The sequence below is a fragment of the Protomyctophum parallelum genome (genome assembly GCF_964188405.1).
Source record: "Protomyctophum parallelum genome assembly, chromosome: 1".
Classification (NCBI taxonomy): Eukaryota; Metazoa; Chordata; class Actinopteri; order Myctophiformes; family Myctophidae; genus Protomyctophum; species Protomyctophum parallelum.
In genome coordinates this window covers 40672531-40697158 of record NC_139697.1, presented here as the reverse complement: position 1 = coordinate 40697158, position 24628 = coordinate 40672531, and the positions used below count along the sequence as shown (strand labels likewise).

The 24628-nt window shown below is 42.5% G+C and overlaps 2 protein-coding genes across 2 annotated transcripts in view; both read left to right on the top strand.

Annotated features, from left to right (window-relative positions):
- The first annotated feature begins 517 nt into the window (after positions 1-517).
- rnf139 (ring finger protein 139) lies at positions 518-9430 on the top strand. Its single transcript, XM_083771620.1, has 6 exons — positions 518-875; positions 2436-3091; positions 3649-3796; positions 4672-4778; positions 5021-5272; positions 6090-9430. The coding sequence occupies exons 1-6, from the start codon at positions 710-712 to the stop codon at positions 6891-6893; spliced, it is 2133 nt and encodes a 710-aa protein (XP_083627746.1). The 5' UTR covers positions 518-709; the 3' UTR covers positions 6894-9430.
- Positions 9431-10207: 777 nt separating this feature from the next.
- The window catches only part of tmem65 (transmembrane protein 65), a 34202-nt gene continuing 19781 nt past the window's right edge, over positions 10208-24628 (top strand). Inside the window, exon 1 of the mRNA XM_083777545.1 lies at positions 10208-11120. Coding sequence (XP_083633671.1) covers positions 10835-11120 — 286 coding nt within the window. The 5' untranslated portion in view covers positions 10208-10834. The remainder of the gene's footprint in view (positions 11121-24628) is intronic.

Here is a 24628-nt window from a genome sequence, read left to right as displayed (position 1 = left end):
AACAGACAGACCCAGGGACGTACACACTACACAGTACACACCAGAGTGTAGAGTATGGCTCGGCTGGAACTATCCCATTGAGATAGAATGAGCACTTCTGCATTCCATTGTTATGGGAGTCAACGCCACATAGCTGTCTATAGGAGTGGTTGGTTGCATGCAATTTTGCACCACTCAAAAAAGAATACACACACACACTGACACACACACAGAGAGAGAGAGATAGACATTCTGCAGAATGTGTACTTTCTACTTTTGGTACCATCTAGTACATTTTGAATGTTTGATACCAATACTATTAAGTAAAATTTAATTCCGGACTTTTACTTGTAATGTAAAGTACTTTACTAGTGCTACTTTTCCCACCACAACATCGAACAACAGGTTTCCACCTTGAGCTGCTACGTCACGCGCACCTTTTGACGGCGGCCCACCGCCCACCTTAGAGCCGCCCACACGTCACATCCCAAGAGGCTCACGGCTACTTCCGCGTTCCTCGCATAGCAACAGGAGGTTTAGAAAAGAGTAGTGGACTGACTGGACATACATGATGGCGCTCGGCGGGGCCTCCTCCGTTAAGTAACGACCGGCCCACAGGGGGCCAGGCAGGCGGACAGAAACCGAAACTATTAAGCGGAGAACACTCGGACGTGCGTTCTGTCATTTACATGGGGACGACAACACCGGAGGAGCGTTGAAGCCCCCCGGCATGGCGTCGGCTCAGATCCGGATAGGCCAGCAGGCCTTGGTGGCGCTGGATGTGGCTCTGCGAGTCCCGTGCATCTTTATTATCGACGCCATTTTTAATTCCTACTATGACCCTGGATCGGGAACCTGGGCCGGGACGGCGGGGAACGTGTGTGTCCGTGTCCTGGGTAAGATGACTGGCTTCTTGTCAAGCGTAACGTAGCCTACGCGGCACAAAATGACAGCAACACACACAACTAGCAGCCTGTGTGGCTAAACTCCTACGGCTAATAGGACTTCATCGCGCCGCGGTCACAAACATGACGTCATTTTAAACGGGAGAAAGTGTCGACGCGGGTCGTGGCGTCACTTTCTTCAGGTGTAAATACGAGATTTTTGTCCCCGGCGACGCTTTTAGTTGTCGAACGGACGGATCTGAAATCTCTGGATGAAGCTACCGGCTTGCGTGGCTCTGCTCTTGTCAGCTGTCATTGCATCGTCAACTAACTAATGTACACTGACTGACTGACTTCACCCCGACCACAGGGTTACCAACCGAAATAGAACGAACAAGAAAACAGCCTGTCTGACGTAGTAGTAATAACATAGATTCCCATTTAACATCATATCTTAGCTAGCTGCCTGTGTGTGTGTGTATGTGTGTGTCCAAACAGCTAGCTGGACAGGTGTTGTCAGTGCTAGTTAGTGCTTGTGAAATATAGACCTGCATGTTTACTTTGTAAATATTCTTAAATAATGATTATGTTCATATGCCTTTATGCAATGGCTACCAGGCAGCTTAATGTCCTTTGGCACAGTGACTCTGTCACAGTCAGTGTTCTATAAACATGGTCATAAATGGGATTTGGAGCAGTTGATTTCGTTTTGGTCGTTCTGAGTAAACACTGTCAGGCAAATGGGTACAGAGGCTACTGACTGATAGAAGCAAGTGGGTTAGGTTACATAATGTGTGAGTTTCCCGTTTGAACAGTTACTAAACCTTTGGACAGGCCATGATCTATTTAACACACATGCAAGACAGACATGCAGTAAAATCCAGAGCATGTACTGGTCTCAGGTTTGTTCAAAATAACACTGGAAGCTTTCATTAGCTGTTGTATGTATAATTTGTAGTGTGGTAATATATAATTATTAAGATAGTACTACATGCTATGTCCCACAAACAGATCTTTTATTTTGTTATGAGAGCAGCTCATTTTATTTTTACATGCTTTTCGTTGTTCCAGGTATGCACTTTTTCCTTGATAATAAAACTTTTGACAGCCACATTTCTCGATTTACCAGCATTTGTCTGGTTGCTGTTTTTTCCCAGTGGCTTGGTCTGGTGCAAGTTAAACATATATGCTGTTAATGCTCATCCTTCCTCATTCAATTCATTCAAACCTTTATTGTCTCCACCAGGCCGAAGGCATGGGGATAGTATGTTTTGCACTCCGTCCGTCTATGGACAGCTAATCTCTGGCACCGCCGGCTTGATTATTTACTCGAGTACACAGTCCAAGTACAATTTCATTTTCTGTGATACAACACAAGTTTAGAAGCAGTTGCAGACAATGGTAATATCCCATCAACTGCCTTAAAAATAAACGTGTAGTCGTGTACCAGTGTTTGTTTCGCCTGTCAGTCAAGAAGGCCAACCCACAGGATGCAGTGCTATAATGTTCACCAGATACAATTCGCAGAGCATAATGATAAACTACATCTTTTCATACTTTTCATCTCCCCAGGCATTCTTGTCTCCAGCGTGGTGCTGGTGCTCTCCCAGAAGGCCTTGTTTAAATTCTACACCCTCTTCTTTGCCGTCATGCTGGGCGCGGCGGCAGTCCTTCTCAACTACTATGCCACCTCCCACATCGACTTCTACAGCGCCTACTACAAAGCCGCACTGGGCTTCAGACTGGTGCCTCGCAACGGGCCGACGCTGTGGCTGGGCATGGCCGCGGTCCAGCTCCTCTTTGGCGTGGGGTACGTCTTCCTACTCAACCTCCATTCGGCATTCGCTGCTCTGGTGGTGCTAGACATCATGATGCCCCTGTGGGGGCTCATTATAGAGCTTCCCGTGGACGTCAGGCAGCTGGTGGCGGTGTTTTCTGGCCTCGCGCTAGCCCTCAATACGTTCATCTGCCTGGCCATGAAGCTGAAGTGGTTCTACTACTCGTGCCGGTATGTTTACCTGCTGGTGCGGCACATGTACCGAATCTACGGGCTACAGCTGCTACTTGAAGACACCTGGAAGAGGATCCGTTTCCCAGACGTGCTGCGGGTGTTCTGGCTGACCCGGGTCACGGCCCAGGCACTGATCCTGGTCTACGTGGTGCAAGCGGTGAGGAGAGAGAGCGGAGATGCTACGGGAGCCACAGCAGACAGTAGTTCTGACCCACAGGTAAAGGCCAGGGAGCTACATGCTGTGGTGTCATTAGACACTGTGCCGGTACCGCTCACCTTTTAAGAACTGGACAGGGTACATGCTTATTAGGGGCATTTGGCACATAGCCTGGTCAAGCAATTTCTTTCTCGTAGATTTCAGAGTGATTTTATATATGCATTATTATAAGCTCTTACTCTGGAAACACTATTGGAAACGTTATGGACGTTAAGTAAATGTTATGCTCTGTTCAGTCACTAATGTAACCCAGAATTAACAAGCCACAGGCAACAGGCAGGTACAGTGCAGAATTGACTAGATACCTTCAGTTTTGTACAAGCCACACAGTGGTTATTGTTTTCTGTTCTTATGGCCACAGACTGTGGAACAGCCTCCAAGACCTGCCATTTGTAACCTTGCCTTTACCTTTGATTTATATTTACCTTGAATAAAAAATAACATTTATGCGTTTACTTTGTTTTACTTTCATTAGAAGTATAATGTTTGAAAGGAAAAGTGCTATATAACTACAGATTGGTTGATTTTATGGATTTACTTCTATTGTTTTGCTACAGGGCTACTTGCTGAGCTGGGACGTGTTCTGGGACCTTTCCAGTAACCTCATCATCTCAGGATGTGACTCCACCCTCACTGTGCTGGGGATGAGTGCAGTCATCTCCTCAGTAGCACATTACCTTGGTCTCAGCATCCTGGCCTTCATAGGTGTGTGTGTGTGTGTGTGTATTGTAATATGCCATTACAATACAGTACACTAATCAAAGCATCCAGCCTTTAATAGTATTGTTTGTTTATTTGTGCTGCATGAGAGCAGAGTGAAAGTGTTATATATCTATATGTTGGGAAGGAGTGGTGGGTGTGCGCAATGAGTGTAGTTCAGTTTCATAGTTAGTAGTAGTAGGTTGGCTTATTGTAGGTATCAGCCAGATACCGTTTTTCAATGTGCTAGACCCCTGGGAGATGGCTTGCTGAGGTTTAACGCAACAATACAGTACCATCAGCTCCCAGTACTTCTTTACTTACTTACTTACTTGCCACACCCAAATGAAACCCATGACATTGTGGTCAAACCCGAAAGCCGAGTGCTCTTCCGACTGCGCTACCCGGACACATGGATTAATCAAATTAACCAGAAATAAATATTCAGCAGATGAATCGATTGTGAAAATAATCACTATTTGATGCCCTACTTTGTGCGCCATTGTTTGTGTAGAGGAGGATGACGGAAGTCCTTAACCCATTCTGACCTGAGATCAGATTCATACAAGGTTTCCACTGGACACACACTGATTTGATTAACCCATTCTGACCTGAGATCAGATTCTAAAAAATGTCAGTCGTTCTTCGATTTTTCAAAAATAGCAGACCTACAAGCTCGTAGCGCGCCACTCGGTGGCGCGCTATGAGCTTTAGCTATTTTTCAATAGCTAAAGCATAACATGATGCCAACACCAAAATGGGTGCCCGGTCAGAATGGGTTAAGCATAAACCTTGGGATTGGTTGTGGTTATAATGGGGGAATGAATACAGTCAATGGAGGGTCTTCTATGCCATGTATGATGTCATCTGGTCTCTTGCAGGTTCAACAGAGGAGGAGGACAAGCGCCTGGGATTCGTGGCACCGGTTCTGTTCTTCATTCTCGCTCTGCAGACAGGCCTCAGCAGCCTGGACCCTGAGGAGCGCCTGGTATGTTGTTGTCACGGTTATCCTTTGATCAGTATTTTCATGGTAAACATTTATCTGGGATCTTGACAGACAGGTTCATCACCTGGGATACCCACCACAACAAGCAAGTGTGTCAAGTGTATTTATTTTCTTATGTCGAAACTTGAAAGCCACTGTATCTTAAGTGTGCCTTTTACTGACATTAAACACACAGATTTGTTTTGTATCAAAGTTTTAATTGTATGTAATGTTTACTACCATAGGTCCGTCTGAGTAGGAACATGTGTCTTCTCCTCACGGCCATCTTGCACTTCATCCATGGCATGACGGATCCCGTCCTCATGTCCCTGAGTGCCTCTCATGTGTCCTCGTTCCGCCGACATTTCCCGGTGCTGCTCGTGTCGCTGGCGCTGTTCATCCTGCCCGTGGCACTCAGCTACGCCCTCTGGCACCATTACGCCCTCAACACCTGGCTCTTTGCGGTCACCGCCTTCTGTGTGGAACTCTGCTTGAAGGTAAGCATAGGGGTGTGTCAGCACATTTCAGTTTTAAGATGGCAGCTTGTACGAAAATGTACTAATTTATACCGGTAAACTTGTGATGTGACAAATTAAGTTGAAAGGTAGAATACAGTCCTTCCCTTAACTCACACCTTTGTATTACGTAGTTCTTCCTGATCAAATGAATGATACACGATTTTGGTTCATTCTTAACATACTGTATACACAACAAGCACTACTGAGTGGATGGCTTCTGCAATGTAGCTAATGTTTACTCTCTCTTGCCATCTCCCTTTTCCACAATGGCTGTAGTGTTCATTATGACCTATTTCTACATTGTACACAAGGCGTACAATCTATAGCAAACTGTCTAGCAGCTGTTTCTCTTGCTCCCTTTAGTTCCTCCCACAGGGAATCGTGTTCATTGTGGTCAGTTTACACATTGTCCTGAGCTATTTGACTTGTGTAAATGTGTAACTGTCTCTTGCTCTGGTTTCTCCATTATAGCTTTTCTTACTCTTACCCATTCCTGTCATTGCTCTTGGCCATTTTTGTCATATTTACAGAATGGCTCTGTAGGAGCCTAGGAGGCATCTGCCATATTTGTGTTGTTCACGTTTTAATATCCAACTTTAATTTTACAATGGAAACCAAATGGGTTAGATCAGGCTGAAACTTTGGCCAAATTTGGAGTCATATGTACATTATAGGTGGCTGCCTCACAGACTTCCCGTCCCATGAAGTCTGAGATCCACAGGGAAGCTACAGCTTGTTTCATATTGTCATAGACTTTTGATTCACCCTGATCTTATGTATCCTCACTCCATTCCAGGTGGTGGTATCCCTGACAGTGTACGGTTTGTTCATGGTCGACGGCTTCTACAACGTCCTGTGGGAGAAGCTGGACGACTACGTCTACTATGTGCGCTCCACGGGCAACGTCATTGAGTTCCTGTTCGGTGTCATCATGTTCGGCAACGGTGCCTACACCATGATGTTCGAATCTGGCAGCAAGATCCGCGCCTGCATGATGTGCCTGCATGCCTACTTCAACATCTACCTGCAGGCCAAGAATGGCTGGAAGACCTTCATCAACCGACGCACGGCCGTCAAAAAGATCAACTCGCTGCCCGAGGTGCGCGGCGGGCAGCTGAGGGACATCGAGGACGTGTGCGCCATCTGCTACCAGGAGTTCTCTGCGTCGGCACGGATCACGCCGTGCCACCACTATTTCCATGCGCTGTGCCTCAGAAAGTGGTTGTACATCCAGGACACATGCCCAATGTGCCACCAGAAGGTCTACATCGAGGAGGAGAGCCGGGATCATGGTGCCTTCTCCAACAACAACGGGGGCTACGCCGAGCCGCAGGACCCGGACGCTGAGCCCGACGCCGCTGCACCTCCCGGAGCGGACGAGGAGGACGAGCGGAGAGGGCAGAGGGCCGCCGAGGCTCTGGACCAGGAGGGAGGGGAAGCGGCCGCGGAGGCCGCCGGCGGGCTGTCGGAGGCAGACAACGAGCTGCTGGAAGACAATGACAGTATAGAGTATGACGAGGACGAGTGGGGGACTCAAAATGGAGGCACGCCCATAGAGGAGGACTATATAAATGATGACACAGACTCTACTGGGGACTGACCGTAAAAAAAGAGCTATAGAGAGAATTATAAATATATCTTTATTATATTTAAGTTTAAAATATGAGAAAAAAACAACTACAGCATCTTCATGTTCTTGAATAATGTCAGGGATATCACTCATGTTCTCTCTTTTTAGAGTTTTTCTTTGATTTTAGGGTTTTGCTCTATAAGGGCTTGTGGAAGGTGTAACTGCTGCTCTGATTCCGTGCATGCAAGCGTGTGAGTATATTTGTGTGTGAGGTGTGCAAGTACTAGGGCTATTGTATTGAGATCTTTTTATTTTTTTTGTTTTTTTACAGCGTGGCTTTATAGGACAAGCTGTCTATGAGAAGGCTTGACTTGGTCTGTCTGTGTATCTGGAGCTAATCTCACAAACCGCTGACTGGGCCGATCAGCGCCAAATCTATTGTACACACTGCCAGTAGGCCAATGAAGTACACATTTCTTCACATTCTTTTTTTGAAATGTTAAATTTTAACTGGGCTCGGATCGGGCTGATATGCCCAAATTTGGAGTCATACGTCATCAAAGATACGTAGATGACTGACGTTACAGGCAGGCCACGAGATTCACATGATGCCACGCCATTGGCCGTTCCCATGTGGATCTCGAGATCCACGTGATTCCATTATTTATTCTGATGAAGGTCAATCTGAGAAAGAACTGGAGCCTTTGTGATTTGGGAAGTGGCATAATCAGTATTGCAATTGTCATTTTGTTTAATTTAGGCACTAACCCTAGCATCTGCACACTGTGTGTGTGTGTGTGTGTGTGTGTGTGTGTGTGTGTGTGTGTGTGTGTGTGTGTGGACCCCTGCTGACTAGATAATGTACGGGATGGTCTTAAAGCGGCAGTTCATGTTATATTGAGAGAGACGGAAGCCTGATTTATACTTCGGCATCACAGACCGAACATAGCTGGTCTATAAGCTCACACTGCGCCTCGATCTGCGACACGTGGTGAGCTAATGGATCTGCTACTTTTAGGCAAAACTAAAGAAAATAAACAACAGATGGAAAGAATGAAAATGCAAGGAGGTACATGGGAGTGTGGTTTGAGAGCTTGGCATGAGTGAGAGAGTGAGAGGTGTGTGTGATTAAAAGTGAATTGCTACTGTAATCACCAATATACCTCTATCATTACTTAACTACTGGTCCCTTGTGTGACCTGGCTTACACTTGTGTACGTTATTGTACATATAATAATAAAACAAACGCATCAATGCTCTTTCCCTTATGCCTGATTTGTACCTAGTTGTGTGCCACTGTGGTGTACACAAATACTTGCTCTACAAGCTCATAGTGTGTTGCAGTGCGAGGTGTTGTGACCTTGTAGATCTACACTTTCTACAGTTTTTGGTAGAGACAACGGTACACAACCAAGTATAACTCAGGCTTTAGACTAAGAAAAGGTTGTATTTAAAGGAGTGTTCTTCAGATACTGATATTGTTCTCATTATCTTCACATCAGTGTTTAAGTGGTCAACTCTTTTTAAGTTATTTTTCAGGATTCAAGATTTGGCAGATGTGAAGACTTGCATAATTTTATTTGAATTTTGTGGAATCTAAAATGGTATATTTCAGTATAACGGTCCTCATTGGAATGTGACTATTTCAAAAATCTGATCCAAGATCACACCATCAGCCAAGGCCTTATATTAGGTTGCCTAATGTCGTTTTTAAACTAAGTATCATCATTTGATTTCATTTTGTGGATCAGTCGGTATGTCTGAGTTGGTGTCCTTGTCTGAGATGGTGTGATCTCATTGGGGAACAAAATCACTGAACTCTCTGGAAAATCTGCCAATGTCTTTGGTCAGGGTTCCTACACATACAGTATCTGGAACGGCTATAAAAGTATGGAAAGCTAACTTGATAATTTGATAAATTAAAATTACATATTCAAATTTAAAAATGTATTCAGAATTCGATGTGAAGCCATTGTGATATTTTGTGGAAAATTGTCATCAAAGTAGAGACATTTGACATCAATAGCCTTGTTGCACCGCAACCAAAACAAGCCACTGTCTTCTAAATCTTTAAAGAAAATGAATATGAAAATGAACAGTAGTACTGTGTAGGAACCTTGACAACACTGTTCTCTGATTATTGCATTTCAGCTGTTATAAGGCAGCTCAGTCGACGTTATCCCCCTTCAGTCTGCAGGTCTTGATTTCACTGACGCATCCATAACTTTTCAAACTCAACCCGTTTGAATGTTTAAAGCTATTTTGTCCATAGCGTTGACTTTAAGCCAAGGCATCTCAAGGGTTTGACCACAATGTTGTGTTCAATTTTGTTGTAGACAGTCACTGATTTGAGGAGTTAAGCTGCAAAGAATCACTCTTGTTCTGAAAGTGAATTGCATCTAATTTGTATTGAAAAGCTGTGCTTTTTTGGGGCGGTTGTTTCAGTGATGAAGGATCTTGATTATTGGGGTTGGGTAGTTCGGAAAGCTTTTTAAAAGGTAAAAGCTGTTTAATTTTGCCTTTTGTTTTAAAAAGAGATTATGTAAATAAAATAATCTTTGATATTGTTTTTGTGTCCCTGTTGCAAACTATATCTCACCTGGATTCAAATGAATGCACACTCTACTTTTTGGCAGTTTATCTGGTTCAAAGACTACTAAACAAATATGCACATAAATGGGCACAAGTACATTTTAATTATAATCATACACAGTTGCTGAAGTGCTGTTTATTTGACCTTTTACACCAATAAGTAGTAAGTAGCCTTGCCGGGCCATGAGGCCCATAGGGCAGGAGCCTATCTCCTGTTTCTGTAGCGTGAGGCAGCTTGATGTACAAGTACACCCCCTGGATATGATGCTAGTATGTCGCAGGGACTTACCCGCAATCCAACTCTTGATGCTGAGTGTCAAGCAGAGAGGCAATGGGTCCCATTTTTAGAGTCCTTGGTATGAACCGGCCGGGTCATCAGGGCGGACACTAACCACAAGGCCACTGAGCTGGTTACACCAATCTCATCTATTGGTTTACACCAATAGATGGTGCCATTTCATCAATATGAGGCTGAGCCATAGCTATTAAAGAGCTTAAAAAGGGGGCTTGTTCTCAGTTTGTACATTTTCCACAAAATTACTTAAATACTTGGAAATTAAAAAAAAAAAAAGTTTGATTTTATACATTTAATAAATGATAATGCAGCTCCACGATGATGCACGTTGGTAGTGTGTAGTATAGTAGTAGTGGGCTCTGGATAAGCTGTGTACATGTGGTGGAAAGCCTGGTGGGCGAGGTTAGTGTCCATGAGGCTCTGGGGGCGGAGCAGCAGCAGTCCTGCAGGAGACAGTCAAGTCAACAGAGTTTACAAGCAGTATGAGCGGTCAACATTGAGGAGTGAGTGGAGGCGCCGCCGGGTAATACTTTATTATGGCGTTTTAATAGATTTAAAAAGCGGTGCAAAAATACGTGATAGTTTAATAAGGATCTAATGCTTTGGGCATTTGATTCCGATAAAGATAATTTATCTCGGCGTGTCGCATGTGGCTGACAACATCAAGTGTTGTGGATACTTAGCATGTAGCTAACTGCCCCCCAAAGCCAAAGGCGATAGTTTAAACTATTTTCTGCTTCTGTCAAACAGTACAGTAGAATAAGCATTCTGTTGGGACTAGCAGTAGGAGACGCTGAGTAGCTGGACCATGGACAACTAGTTAAACGATGTCCATGGAAACGACTGGAAGTAGTTTAGGAAATGTCCTGGTACAGTGGTAGGACTAGGATACCAGACTCAACGAGGCTCAACTGACTTTTAACGGGTGACAGTCACAGTCAGCCGGCGGTGCTGTTCAGTTTGGAGGACGGTCGGCGACTAGCTTTTTGGACTCGAAAGCAAAAAAAAAACTATTCACATTATTTATTGACTTTAAATATATGGTTTTTATTTTTTAGACATTTTGCTAAACCAAAACCCCACTATGATAAAGCTGTGTTTACAAAGAGCCATCCTCCGACCCACCGCTGTCAAACAGCTGTTGTTGGCGGCTCGATCTCCGCCTGTGACACCGGGCGCTGTCGGTGGTGTCACCGGCGTGGTGTCCCATGTCCCGGGCTGTTGGATGGGGACGCTCGGCAGGAAGGAGCCCAAGGAAACGCTCAACAATCCCAAGAGCGCCAAGGAGTTCATCTACCGACTGAAACCCAACGAGAGGACCTGTCTGCTCAAAGAGCTGCAGACTTTCGAGTCCGTGGCTATTGCACAAGGTGAGAAAACATTAACCACCACCATGCAGGTGAAAGGTGTATTACTTGATGAATTGAACAATGTGGACCCTGTTGTAAACAAGTGTAATGCTTAATTGGGTCGTCCACTCACAGTTAACAGTCTTTGTATTGAGTTTGTGCTTGAAATGTACTGTAAATTCTGCAAACTGTTAATAAATATTTCAATCAATCAATCAATGTATAAAATCATGCCATGGCAATGGCATTACGGTTTAATTTAACTACGAATGGAACCAAATGGTCCCAAGGGTTGGTTCCATGGAGCTTCCATTTGTAATACACTCGGTGGTTACAGATGGTTTCAATTAACAGGATTTTACTGAATTTGAGTGTTCAAAGTTGTGCTTTATTACATCTTGTGTACAGGCAAAACTGTGCAGGGAGGAGCCCACTGTTGTGTGAGTCACCTTTCATAATCCACGGCATTCTTCTGTCTGTCAGAAAGAACCATCCACATTTTCCATTCACCATGCAGGGAACTATTTCTCAGCCAAAGGATGGTCCTAAATTTAGATTGACATGCAATGCCCTGAGTTGATGCAACACCTCTTCACACAAGTGAAGCTTGTTAAAGGACAACTTTAGTTTTTTTCAACCAAGGTTCATGTTTTAGGTTGTTATTAGAGAAAGTAAAACGTGGGTGTAATGTTTTTTTCATTTGCTGCTTTCTTTCGTTTTAGGGATTTTAGCTGTTTTTGAAAGGGGGGCGGGGGCATTCGAGCATAGGGCTAAATATGTATTTATTTACAAAATGTTATAGGGATTTATTTTTTTATTAATTACTAATAGTCCTACTAGACCCCAAGAAATTACATCTGGCCACAAAAGATCACGGGATCTACTGAATGTGTCAAACTGACATATTGAGCCTATACACACAGTGTGGCTTCCCCCCAGTAGGCTACCTTCACATTCAGTAGATCCTGTGATCTTTTGTGGCCAGATGTAATTTCTTGAGGTCTAGTAGGACTATAGTAAATAATAAAAAAATAAATCGCTATAAAATGTTGCAAAAAAAAAACATATTTAGCCCCATGCTCGAATGCCCCCGCCCCCCAGTCAAAAACAGCTAAAATCCCTAAAACGAAAGAAAGCAGCAAATGAAAAAGAATTAACACTCATCTTTTACTTTCTCTAATAACAACCTAAAACATGAACCGTGGTTGAAAAAAACTAAAGTTGTCCTTTAAGCTACGTACAGTAAATGATTGTAAACTTTGGCTGACTGTGCCTGGCCAATTACTCTCTTCCAAATCCCATTGTCAAGTAATACATAATTAAAAGGATCTCAAAATAATAATTGGCTAATGATTAATTCGAGATAATTTTCATTATCCAAGTAACTTTTCAGTTGTTCATCTTGTGTGTTACTTCTTCTTTTCACTGTTAATGACTCACTCAAAGTGCAAGAAACCTTGCTGTCACATGTTGTACTATGGTCAGCATTCTGTCTAGAATGCCACACCCTACTCATGCTATAGGTAGTAGTTACGACACGACACCTATAGCGTACATTTCATTCACATGGGCGTTTTAAAAAGGATTTCTGCAACAGCATTGCAGTATCCCCTCCCTGTATCTCCTCCTCCCCATCTCTCTCAACTGTGTCTGTCTGTCTTCTACATGAAACAGAATGTACCGTACTGGCTTCCTTTTCTTAATTATTCATCTTCACAGTGGAAATTCTGGCAATAATTCTGATACATATAAATAAGTGAATACCCAGAAAAGCATTTTGGATGTCAAAAATGCCATTTATGTAAAAAGTTATTTAGTTTAGTTTGGCTACAGGGAGATGTACTGAGATGTACTAAAAAAAGCAATGTGCTGGATCACAAACTAATTGCTACGGTATTTGGTAGCATATCAGTGCTGTCTATCTGTGAGACTTAATGAGGTGTGTGGTGGTGGAGGTGGTAGGAATTCTCACTAATGAGCTGTACCTCCATTTTGAGTAAGTTATTAAGACCTGAGGCCATTCTCCAAAGGCCTTCTAAATTGGTAGTTCTCACACTAAAGATTTTTTGCTTTTTAAAAATATAAAAAGAATAGCAGAGGTACGAGCTTGCAGCGTGGCACGAAGTGACACATTGTGAGCTTGTATATATGCTATTTTTTAGGGGCGCTAGCCCCTCCTATGTCCAGCTTTGAGCGTTTGTGTAAACATGAACATTTAAGACAAAAGTGTGTAAACACAAACATGTGTAAACCATAGGTGTAAACACAAACATTGAAGACAAAAGTGAGGAAGTAAATTGTGATTGGCCAGAATGAGATGATGTATGATGATAAGAGCGCCCCTCACTTCACACGAGTGAGAGTTTGTTTTTAATATTATATCCAATGCAAAAACCTAAAAGGACACGAATGCATTTGCGGTTTTAATGAGATGATGTCCAAAAGATGCCTGCACACAAACAACTGCTTCAAATGGGACTTGCACAATAATTAACTGCTCCAAACATAGATTAATCTGCTTGAGAAATTTGGAAGGTTTCACCCTTTGTCAATTCCTGCCCGTGGTTGTGCCCCTCTTCGCACCCATTGGTTGCCGTTTCGTGGTTGGACAAAAATCCTTTCTCTCCAATCTCCATCCACTACCATTGTAGCTCTGGTCAATAGACTTACTCATGGACCAGAGCTACATCTCTACCTGCTTTCTCTGCACCATTTAAGGCCGTTTCCAAATGTTAAAATGTAAAAGACCAATATTATTATGAAGAAAACAAGATGTTAAGACCTCTAAAACAAATAGAATAAAGTCTACCTTCAGAAAAAGCGTTGTTTATGGCTTCTGAATGTAGGTCTTTTAACATGTAATGTCTATGGAGTGACGTCACGTCATCGCCACTAGGTCTGGAAAGGGGGCGGGGAAATATTCCCCCGCCCACGTATGGGTTTCCGATGCTAGGTACCAATCAGAAGGATGACAAATGGTGAAATTGGTTTCAGCGTCGTTAGATTTATCCTTGAGCAAGACACTGAACCCCTAACTGTCCCGATGAGGGGCATGAGTGTGTGTGAGAGATGCACTTTTCACCTATGGTATACCCAAATGAATGGGGTGCCAGGTTGAAAGTGGTTAGTCACATGAAAAACAGGGAGATGGTAGCAATACAAAAAAACATGGTATTGCCTGCCTGACTGTGGGTCTGTGCATATGTAGGGCTCCATCTTGCGCCACCCTTATCCCTAAACTAATTTGTCATTTTTTACTATTTAAAAAAAAGTTAAAAAACCTTTTAAAATAGTAAAACTAGCCGATCTACATCGAGAAATTGTGAGCTTGTAGATCGGCTATTTGAACTATTTTAAAGGGTTTTTTTAAATAGTAAAAAATGGCAAATTAGTTAAGGGATAAGGGGTGGCGCAAGATATAACCCAGTAATCTCTAAAGACAGATTCAGAGAAGGGGAAGCGATGTGGCTGTGCAGTCAGTGGAAGCAAACCCATGGCATTTCCTCTTTCCTATGTATGTGATGATATGTGTACTCACTCTTCTCCCATTTCCACTGATCCAGGCAGCATGAGGGAACATTTCTCTGCTGCTTTCTTTCCATTCCAAAACATAGCTTCGGAGCTCTGTGGTGGTGGGTGCAGCTGCAGTACGTCTTCCCCAGCTATTTATTTGAGTTGTCATAAGATTCTGCTCACTGAGGGGCAAATGTTTAGCACATTCTGTGATCACATTATGTTGTCCATCAGATGCTTGATGGCTTAGCGCAGGGAACATTTTTTATTATGGGTTGCCCAATGTGGAGGTTTTTTATTATCATCACCCTCACCCTCATCTGATTCGGCCTGTGGTTCAGATTCTCTCCTCCCTTCAATCACTGTAGTGTGCAGGACAGGTACCGTCGAGCCAGACACTTGACCTTCAGTCGCGGCAGAGGATTTGTAGAACATTTGAAGAGGCCTCGTTTGTCACTCACATCGTGCTCATACGTACATGTGCAGTGAAATTGTTTTGTGGCCAGCAGTAGAATCTATGGCTGTACCTCAGAATATAGGTTTTTTTGTGATCACTTGATCACTTAAATAGTAATTACAGGTAACGTTGGGCAATATTTCGATCTATTCTATCGATATCATCATGATATCGATTATGACTGTAGGTACAGTCTAGGATTTAGGATATTGTAATATTATACCGTGTTATTTTTGGTAATATTGATATTTCCATCTAGATATCAAGGTACTTTGGTCAAAAATGTGATATTGGTCATATTGCCCAGTCCAAACGTGTAAAAGAGTCGATGATTTAAGTGTAAAAGAGTCGATATTTTTTGTGCGTGCTCTCAGCTTAGCAGTTACAGGACTTAAGGGTTAGAATACAGGGAAGAGAGAACAGAGAATTTTGGCAGCTTTCTGGTGTAAATGTATGCAAGCACATTAATGGAACCAGGGCATTGATGACACTGCATGACATACTTTATCAGGCAAAGCTTCCAGTGAAGGCTGCTAAATAATATACATAGTAGTAGCTACTCTGCTGTGCCTTGTTGTAGTAATTATAGAGTAGCTATTTATAGTTATCTCCTTCCTTTGGTCCTGTATGCACACTTTTCCCACTGCGGCCAATTAAAATAATTGTATGAGAATCTGAATCTGTAATATTGTGTCTCATTGCGACTAGACAGGGTGGTCAACCTAATGTAGTACAGGCTCTGGGAGTTTTGCTGTTTTAAGTAACAAACGATATATTGTATATCTTCAAGTGAAAAGTCACACTTGTGTGAAGTGAGGGGCGCTCTTATCATCATACATCATCATACATCACATTCCGTGCTTAGCCAATCAAATCATCACATTCCGTGCTCAAACAGACAGAAATACGGAAGAAAATACTGGAAGAGAAGGGAAATAATAATTATTTGTCTTGAAAATAATTGTTTAAGAAATCGTGCCGTGAACTTGATTAGAATCGATTTGATTAGAATCGAATCTTGAGTTTAAGTCCCCTTTGTATTTCATCATACAATTACTATCATGCAAAAATGGGAAATTGTTGATGTACAAGGTCACACAGTGTCACACGTATAATGATACGACCAAAATAGGGATGGCAGCATTATGGGATGGCATTGGATGTGATTATTCTGATTAATATATATTTTTCCACTCTTATAGAGTTTGGGTTCAGTAGTAGTGGTATACATGGTTAATCAGAGCTCCTCTCCATTCAAGGTGAGACTAACCCTGTCCCTCAGCTTTATAATCTCCTATAATATCCTTCTCGAGTCGCTCAATTAACTGAGCTTACTAAAGTAACCCGAAGTTAATCAGAGCTCCTCTCCATTCAAGGTGAGACTAACCCTGTCCCTCAGCTATATAATCTCCTATAATATCCTTCTCGAGTCGCTCAATTAACTGAGCTTACTAAAGTAACCCGAAGTTAATCAGAGCTTCTCTCCAAGCAGAGTCACTATGGGGAACATACGACTCTGTATGACTGCAAGGCGCGAGGCTCCGCGAGCTGCAGTAGGCCGCGTGGGGAAGAAGTAGCGGCTGGTGGCTGGACCCCATAGTGACTGCCTTCTCAAGGTGCTCAATTAACTGAGGTTACTAATACTAAAGTAACCTGAAGTTCCTGAGAGGCATGGAAAGTTAACTTATTGTTGAGAACCTTTAACCCAGGGTACCAGAAATATAGGGTAGCACTAGCCTGGGCACCATTTCATTTCGGTATATGATCCGGGCTGGAGCCGGATGATATGCTTACGTCATGTTGTAGGCAATGGTTTGCCTACAACAAACAGGAAGCTGTTTGTTGCTTCCTGTTTGAATAAAAGCAATAAAAGCTCTCGTAAGCGAGAGCTTTTATTGAGAGGGAAAAGGAAGTTGTCGCCGCCTGTTCATCCTGTCTGGCGACTACAAAACAATACTACAACATGACGTAACCACATCATCCGGCCCCAGCCCGGATCATACGGACTTTTGAAACAGAGACCAGGCTTTCCTCCGTGGCGGTGGAAAGCCTGGTGAGGCGAGGTTAGGGTAGCACTAAGCATATAAAAAGAAAATACAGCAATGATTTTATAAAATTAAGTAAAGCTGTGTACCTTTTCTATTCCTCGTTCATTTAAATGTTCTAAGGCCTTCATGCTTTAGGACAGGACACATGTGACACTGGTCACGAGCTGGGGATCAAATTCATGATGCTACTGTTATGCAACTTCCGCATTAGCTGGTTGAGCCACCAGAGTGACACCATTTATCCACCTTTTATATCAGATCCCCACAAGGCATTAAAAAAAATCTAAATGGAGTTTCAAAGTGTGAGAGTTTTGTATTGTCTTATGACAACTCCTTCACCCCGAACCTCACCATAACCACTTTAAACCTTATATACTTTGTTGAGTGTTGACCAGAGTTCCCCACCCCAGGGCTCAGTCTGGGCGTTGTGAGCTTGTAGATGTAGATCTGCTATTTTCGCTGAATGTTCGTCCCAGAATTTTACTCTAGGGTAATGGTTCATGTGCTTTTAACTTTACCTCTAAGGGGGTTGTCTTGCAGGTAGTTAAAGCAAGCACATAATCTGTGATGGGCTGCGACCAGCTATCGGTTTGCACTTGACATTTTTTAACAGACAGACCGACCATCAGAGTGCCTTTGTTACATTCCCTTAGGTCTAGGGGTTATTAAAGGATGCAACAAGGCTGGAAAGTGAACTGTAGTTTATTCACCACACTTTAACAAGGTTATATTTCAATAGAAGAATACAATAACTTACAAGGGTATAAATATTATAAATATAGGAATATATATAAATATATCTATGTTCTTCTAGACAACCATGATGTGATACTAGTATGATTTAGTTTAGTGGGTTTCCAACCAAATTAACAACCAGGGCTGAGCACTCTGCTCGAGCCGAATGTTACAACTTAAAGATGTTATTTAAATTATATAATGACCAAAAATGGCTGTATGGGGCAACCCAGAGAAACAAACAAAAATAGACTATACCTGAGCTACGCAAAAGAACCCTCTACCTAAACCTAGCCAACAAAAGGAAAAGAAGGGTGACAAATAATGAGACTATATAAACTACTAGCTGCTTGCAGCTATAAAAAAAAAAGCTACTCTGCAGCACTAATGATGTCTCCCACTCATGTTTATCCGGGATGTGTCTGCAATCTGACAGAATGCACGGAGAAGGCTGCTGTCTTGGGGGCTATTATTGTAAGTGTGTGTGGGGCATAAAACAAACTGTAAGTTATCAGTACTAATCACCTTTGGCTTTGGCTTACTGTGAATTAATTTCAGAAGCAAACACCTGAGTCATAACAGGCTAAACTGTGACAGCCAGGCAAGGAGATAATCATTGAATAAACAAGGAAATAATTGAGAATGCCTGAAAGTGTATTTTGTGCTTACGGCACCGGGGGAATTACAGGTAGAGGCTGAAAGTCTCACTCAAGGAGGTTCTTTGACAGAACAGATGGCTGTTTTGTGTGCAGGTCCGCCTTTTCATTTTATCCCTATTCTTTACACAAAAGTTCCCCATTTCAGAGGAAACAGTTGGCTGTCAGCAGCTTCACCACTTATCTCTCGCTCATCATTTCTCTTCTTCTATTTGTCTTTTAACCACCAACTGTCTTTTAAGTCTGATTTTATCTCTCTACTTTTGTCTTGTTCCCACTTATCTTCATTTCTTACTTGCTCTTCCCTCTCAATCTCTGCCCACCCACCCCCGTCTGTCTGTTTCTCTATCTCTGTCTCTCACCACCCTCTCTCTTGCTTAGTGTTTTATTTATTTATATTCCCATCTGCCAGCAGGATCTGGTGCCATTTCAGCAGTGCATCATAGTTTGTATTTGCTTCTTAGGTTCAGGTCAGGACACATTCTTTATTGTCTAGTACAGACGACAATGAACGGCACATTTAAAATCTTGTAGGCCAGAAGGTCTGACTGTTCTATATACATGGAGTAGTAAGCCTTGCCAAGCCCTGAGGCCCATAGGGCAGAGTCTGTCTCCTGTTTCTATAGCGTGACGTGAGGCAGCTTGATGTACAAGTACACCCACTGGACAAGTGGACATGGTGCAGGGACTTACCCCCAATCAAACCTGTGATGCTGAGTGCCAAGCAGGGAGGCATTTTGTCCCATTTTTATAGATTTTGGTATGACCTTGCCGCCAGGGATCAAACCGCAATCTCAGTGGTGACACTCTAACCGCAACTTAAGTTCACTGAGCCCGTCGGGAGATGTGTCAGGATACAAATCATACGCACAAGGCGTATGAGACCATTCTTGCTCAGAGTCTATATATAGCTCATAGAACTGAGGTAATAAAACACCCTACCATACACAGCCACTGACAACGTGAAGAAAGGACTTAATATTGGCTTTTCATCCATCAATCCCATTCAGAGAAGGTTCACTTACGGGGGTGTCTGGAAAGAACTAAAGCCTGAGTTAAGCAGCCCATTTCATAGTTCGCCATGCGTTGGTGTCTCCGCACCGAGAATATCTGACATGCAAGCTTACATCTTTCATCTGGGCTTGTAGGTCTGCTATTCTCAGCCGGTGCATGACATCAGCACACGGCTAATCAATTAGTAAATTGCACATTTCACATACCTGCTGTTTTTATAATTTATAGCCAATGTGGAGGTTTGTTTAAAATTATTTTTTGGGGGGAATTGTTTAGCCGTTATTGACACAGATAGAGAAACAGAACTTAGATAGTATGGGGATTTTAGCAAATGGTCCGCCCGGCCGGGAATTGAACCAGGGACTTGATCAGAGCATGACGCCCATATGGTATGCACCCCGACCATTTGTTTAGTTTTTTGCCCTAAGTGGAGGTTTTTGATTATTTTATATAATTGTATATGTTATAGATTGTGAGATATTGCATTTGTGTGTACTATATGTACTGTATATCTATTCATGGTATTTATAGTTTAATTCTTCCATTCCTATATTTCCCCCAAGCCAAGAAAAGAAAGGTGCTTTTCTTGAGATTTAAGATGATCCTCATCATCTGGCATGGTTTTCAAGTAGAGATGTAGTTAGTTTAATCAACGAACAAAATAAAGGCTCATACATAGTCTGTATTTTCGGTGGTGAGGTGACCACCGAACTACAACATGACGTCACGAGCCGCAGTGAAGAGCAAACCACCACCACCGCTCCAGCCCTTCTCTCTGTTTTTACTCACCACCGGTCAACGTTATTTTAGCTCCGGTGGTCAGCGCACCACCGGAGCGGTGGTAAGCTTGCCACCAAAAATCCAGACTATGAATAGGCCTTAAGATTTCATCTTAAGTTCAAAGTAATTATGTGGAGTTTTGTTCAGGTTCTTATTGTTATAAGTCGAGACCTATCTTGGTGTGTTTGAGAGGCAGGCCAACTGAATTACTATTTCGCTGACTTTTCTGCAATTTGAAGTCGATCATTAGAAAATATAAAGCTTTCTGAGATTTTGAAGGACTAAGTGAGTGGGAGAGAGATGAGGTCTGTCAAAAAGCGAGCCAAGCGTTATACTTTAATTTCCTTGGGCATAACAGTGATTATGATTCTTTTTTTTTTTGTTATATTAGTTTTTATTTGGTTTTTATAGACATGACAACCAAGACATACATAACAACGACACATACACCAGACTGGGCAATGTATATAAAACAAGTGGGGGGGCCTATCGTGTTAAGATAGCATAGGTCATAGGGTGAACATACATCATGAGACATCAAAACAGAACATAAATATATAATACATAATGTATTGTAGTATATTACAAGTTATCCCCCTCACTGGTGAAAATTCCAGGAGGAAAAACGGGCAAGCACCAGTATTCGTTATAAAGAGGTGGGGGGTAGTTACTTGACTAACGGAGGAGCGATCATGTTCCTCTCCCTTTGGCCTGTTTTAAAGGTCACCAGTGATTTGAGTTTTTTTGAGGGAAGGGGTCAGGTCTTTCCACACGTGGGTGGCAGTGCTGTAGAAGGAGAATTTACACATGCTTGTTTTGTAAGTGGGTGGTACCAGATCGTTGTTCTGGCTCCCTCTAGTATTGTGGCTGTGGGTGTTGAGTCATCAGAACCCTGATGATAGATGAATGAAATTGCTAAGAAAGGATACTGGAGTCAAGAACGGAGATAGACCGTTTTTATTTCAAGTAGTGCTTATTGGACGAAAACCGGTGAAAGACATTATGGGGATAAAAGTGCTTTTTGGACCAAAACCTGTGTAAAGCCCCATTCACATTGCAGAAGCTAGCTAGCTTGGTCATATACTTCTCTCTTTGTTGCCGTTAACACAGTGGTGGAAAGTAACTAAGTACATTTACTCAAATACTGTACTTAAGTACAATTTTGAGGTATTTGTACTTTACTTGACTGTATTCCAATTTCCAATACATTTACATCTACTCCACTACATCTCAGAGCCAACATTTGTACTCCACTACAATTATTTGAAAACTTAAAGTTACTAGTTACTTTGGAGATTTACATTTTGATTAGAAAAACATTACTGTAACCACTTCAACCCTATATACATTTCGACCATTTGAAAATAGCTGATCTACAAGCTCCTCCTACTATCTTCGGACGACGATTACGGCCGAACGATACGCACTACCAAAATTCTGCACTTGGTGTTTTAATCGGATAGGTCCGGAGATCAAGTCTGTATGATCTGTATGAGGAGGAGCCAAAAGTGTGTTTTGGAGAAAATTCTAATTTGCAGGATTTCTTTTCCTTACAAAAATGGGCGTGGCCTATATGTGGAAATGCATCATGACCCAAGGAATCCATGGAAAAATAAATTTTGATTTTACGACTTATGGTTCAAGAGTTATAGGGAAAAACGTAAAGTGGGCTATTATAGCGCCACCGTGACTGATGTAATTTATTTTCAATTAATTTTCATAATTATTATGAACCTCTCCCCCAAGTCTTGTAAATATGGCGCTTACAGTCTCCAATGGAAAAAAAATACTTACATTTAGTCTTCGATTTCCCCATTATAAGTCTATGGAGAACTAATTAATTAATATCAATTAAACTATACAACGGATCTCTTGGCAAAATACAAGCACACGATTCCCAATGAAGCCGGTCAATTTGACATTATGGCTCGAGTGTTTGCGGCAAAAACTGTGGGAGGAGTAGTGCGTCAAAGTATCCTCATTTACAATAACAATAGTCTGTTAGGGCAACCACACTAATTAGGTCTCTTCTGTATAATCCGTATTTATGGTTCATATGTCCCACAATATCATCAAGAGGGGGGGGGGGGGGGGAATATGGACTAGTCTTACCGGGTGCCGCACGCCAGCCTGTCTCTCGGGAGAGTCTCTGAGAGTGTGAACAGGACAGAGCCTTTTAACTTGCCTGGGTGTGGACGTGCAGCAGGTGGCTCATTAAGACAGACGGGCTGGGATGTACCTTCCTTCCAGGACCCGCCCTTGTTAACACTTCACTCTGCCTGTCTCTCTCCATCTCTCCCAGAGGTGGCTATTCCGTGGCGCGCAGTCCCGTACCGAGACGCCACAATATGTATGCATGCATCCAACCCAACCGATATTGAGCGTAGCCTATGACACACAGTATGGCATCCCCCTAGTAGTCGGTTGTTCGTTCAGACACATTGAAAACAACTACTGTGGCCATATGTAATTTTCTGGGGTCTAGTAGGACTACAGTAAATAATACTTGTTCGAATGCCCCTGCCCCCCTGTCAATTTATTTTTACGCACATCATATATACTTTCTCTAATAACAACCTAAACATGAACCTTGGTTGAGGAAAAAAACGTAACTTGTCCTTTAAGGCTTGTCCTGTTGTCAGGGACAAGTTGTAAATCTTTCCGGACAAGTGCATTCACATTTTACTTGTCCGTTTGACAAGTGACTCTCAGTTTCACTTTTTCTGTGACGCTCCTAGCTAGAAGCCAACAATATTGTCTGGCATTATTGCCTGGCTTTCCTAATAATCACCTTTCCAAAATTGTTAATAGCCCTAGAATGTCTGTGATCTTACATGTATTCCAAATACACAGCCATAGATCGTCCTATTCGCAGACTGACCATGTCTGCATTTAAACTTGTAGCACTGTGTGTGTACTCACCCAGTAATGAATTCCTAAGACTTGGTGTCAGATGTTGTTCTCAGTGGCTGGCGGCCGGAAGTGCACCGGCGGCCCAAGCTGAATGCGGAAGGGTTGGATGCATATTGCCCATTCTGCCCCGACCCAACGTTTTAGGGCCGCCGGGCCCAGTTACAGGCGGTCCTTAATTTTCTCTACTCACTAGGGTTCTTACCATTTAGTCATTGTCCACATTACTAAAAATAATTTCTTAAATTTTGTGTGAAATGTGTGTAAATTGATATCTTGGTATTGGGTCAACTCGTATCATTTAATTTCATTTGATCAACATTTCCCAGGCCTAGATGTCCCTTACACCAACTACAATTCAGCAACTTAACAAAATCTTGCAAAAGTGTCCCTTCACAGCCAAGGCACTGGCACTGCACAACACATGAAGGCTAGGCAACCATCTTATCAGCTGTCCTTGGTAAGCTAATTAGATGTTTAGAAGACAATGGCACCTTTGATGGATTGCTGCTTGTATGCCAAGTCCTGGCCAAAAGTGTACCTGCTCTTAGCTTATTATTTGTGTTACTTTCTCTCCCAGTTTGTATATTTAAGGAGCAGTGAGTGTACCATGATGACACTGTCATACACAAATGCAGAATACACAAAGACCTACACTCTTCCTCTGGGGCGATCTGTGTTCTCTCTGGATTCTGGACAGGGCGTCTCCTTCAAAGCCGCTATTCTGTCAGATGTTCTGTCAGATCTTATTGAAATTTGTCTCGTAGAAAGTTTAGAAACTGCAGCGAACTAGAAAGTCAACCAATAAGGGGAGAAAAATGTTCATCTTCTCCCTCTATTGCACTGCCTGTGCCATCTCTTTAATGTGCAAACACAGGGCACATCTCATTTGTGTGAGTGGTTGCAAAATGTGCTGTGATTGACAGATTGGTAGACAGTACATTTCTAGCATTTAGAGGCTGTTTCCTACAGGCTGATGTTTTTGTACAGATGAGATGTAAAAATGGGTTACTCCGGTTGTGTGCCCTATTCATTGGGCATCTGAAATGAATGTGCTAAAATAAATACATTGTTATTTTTACTTTGTAAAGGAGGAGTAGCATCCAAGGATGTACTGTGGCATACAAAAGCCAATAGAATACTTTCATCGCTTGGTTGAGGTGCTGAAAATGAATACACCTGCACACTCATCTGCTCCAATGTAATTTAATGAATAAATCAAAAAACGCTGTCATTATATTGCATTGGAGCAGATGAGTTTGTGGGTTTCTTTTTCTTCATGGCGGGCGCGTGGACACACACACACACACACACACACACACACACACACACACAATCATGACCTAGTCCTAGAACGTTACATGTTCAGGTGTCGATTTGTAACTTAAGACCTTTTTGTACAACAATTAGCGAAAT

Bases quoted from the DNA above. Each gene is read 5' to 3' on its own strand.
- rnf139 (XM_083771620.1), top strand. From the start codon at position 710: ATGGCGTCGGCTCAGATCCGGATAGGCCAGCAGGCCTTGGTGGCGCTG. The intron at 3,797-4,671 runs GTGTGTGTGTGT...GGTCTCTTGCAG, and splicing joins CAGCATCCTGGCCTTCATAG to GTTCAACAGAGGAGGAGGAC. The intron at 4,779-5,020 runs GTATGTTGTTGT...TTACTACCATAG, and splicing joins TGGACCCTGAGGAGCGCCTG to GTCCGTCTGAGTAGGAACAT.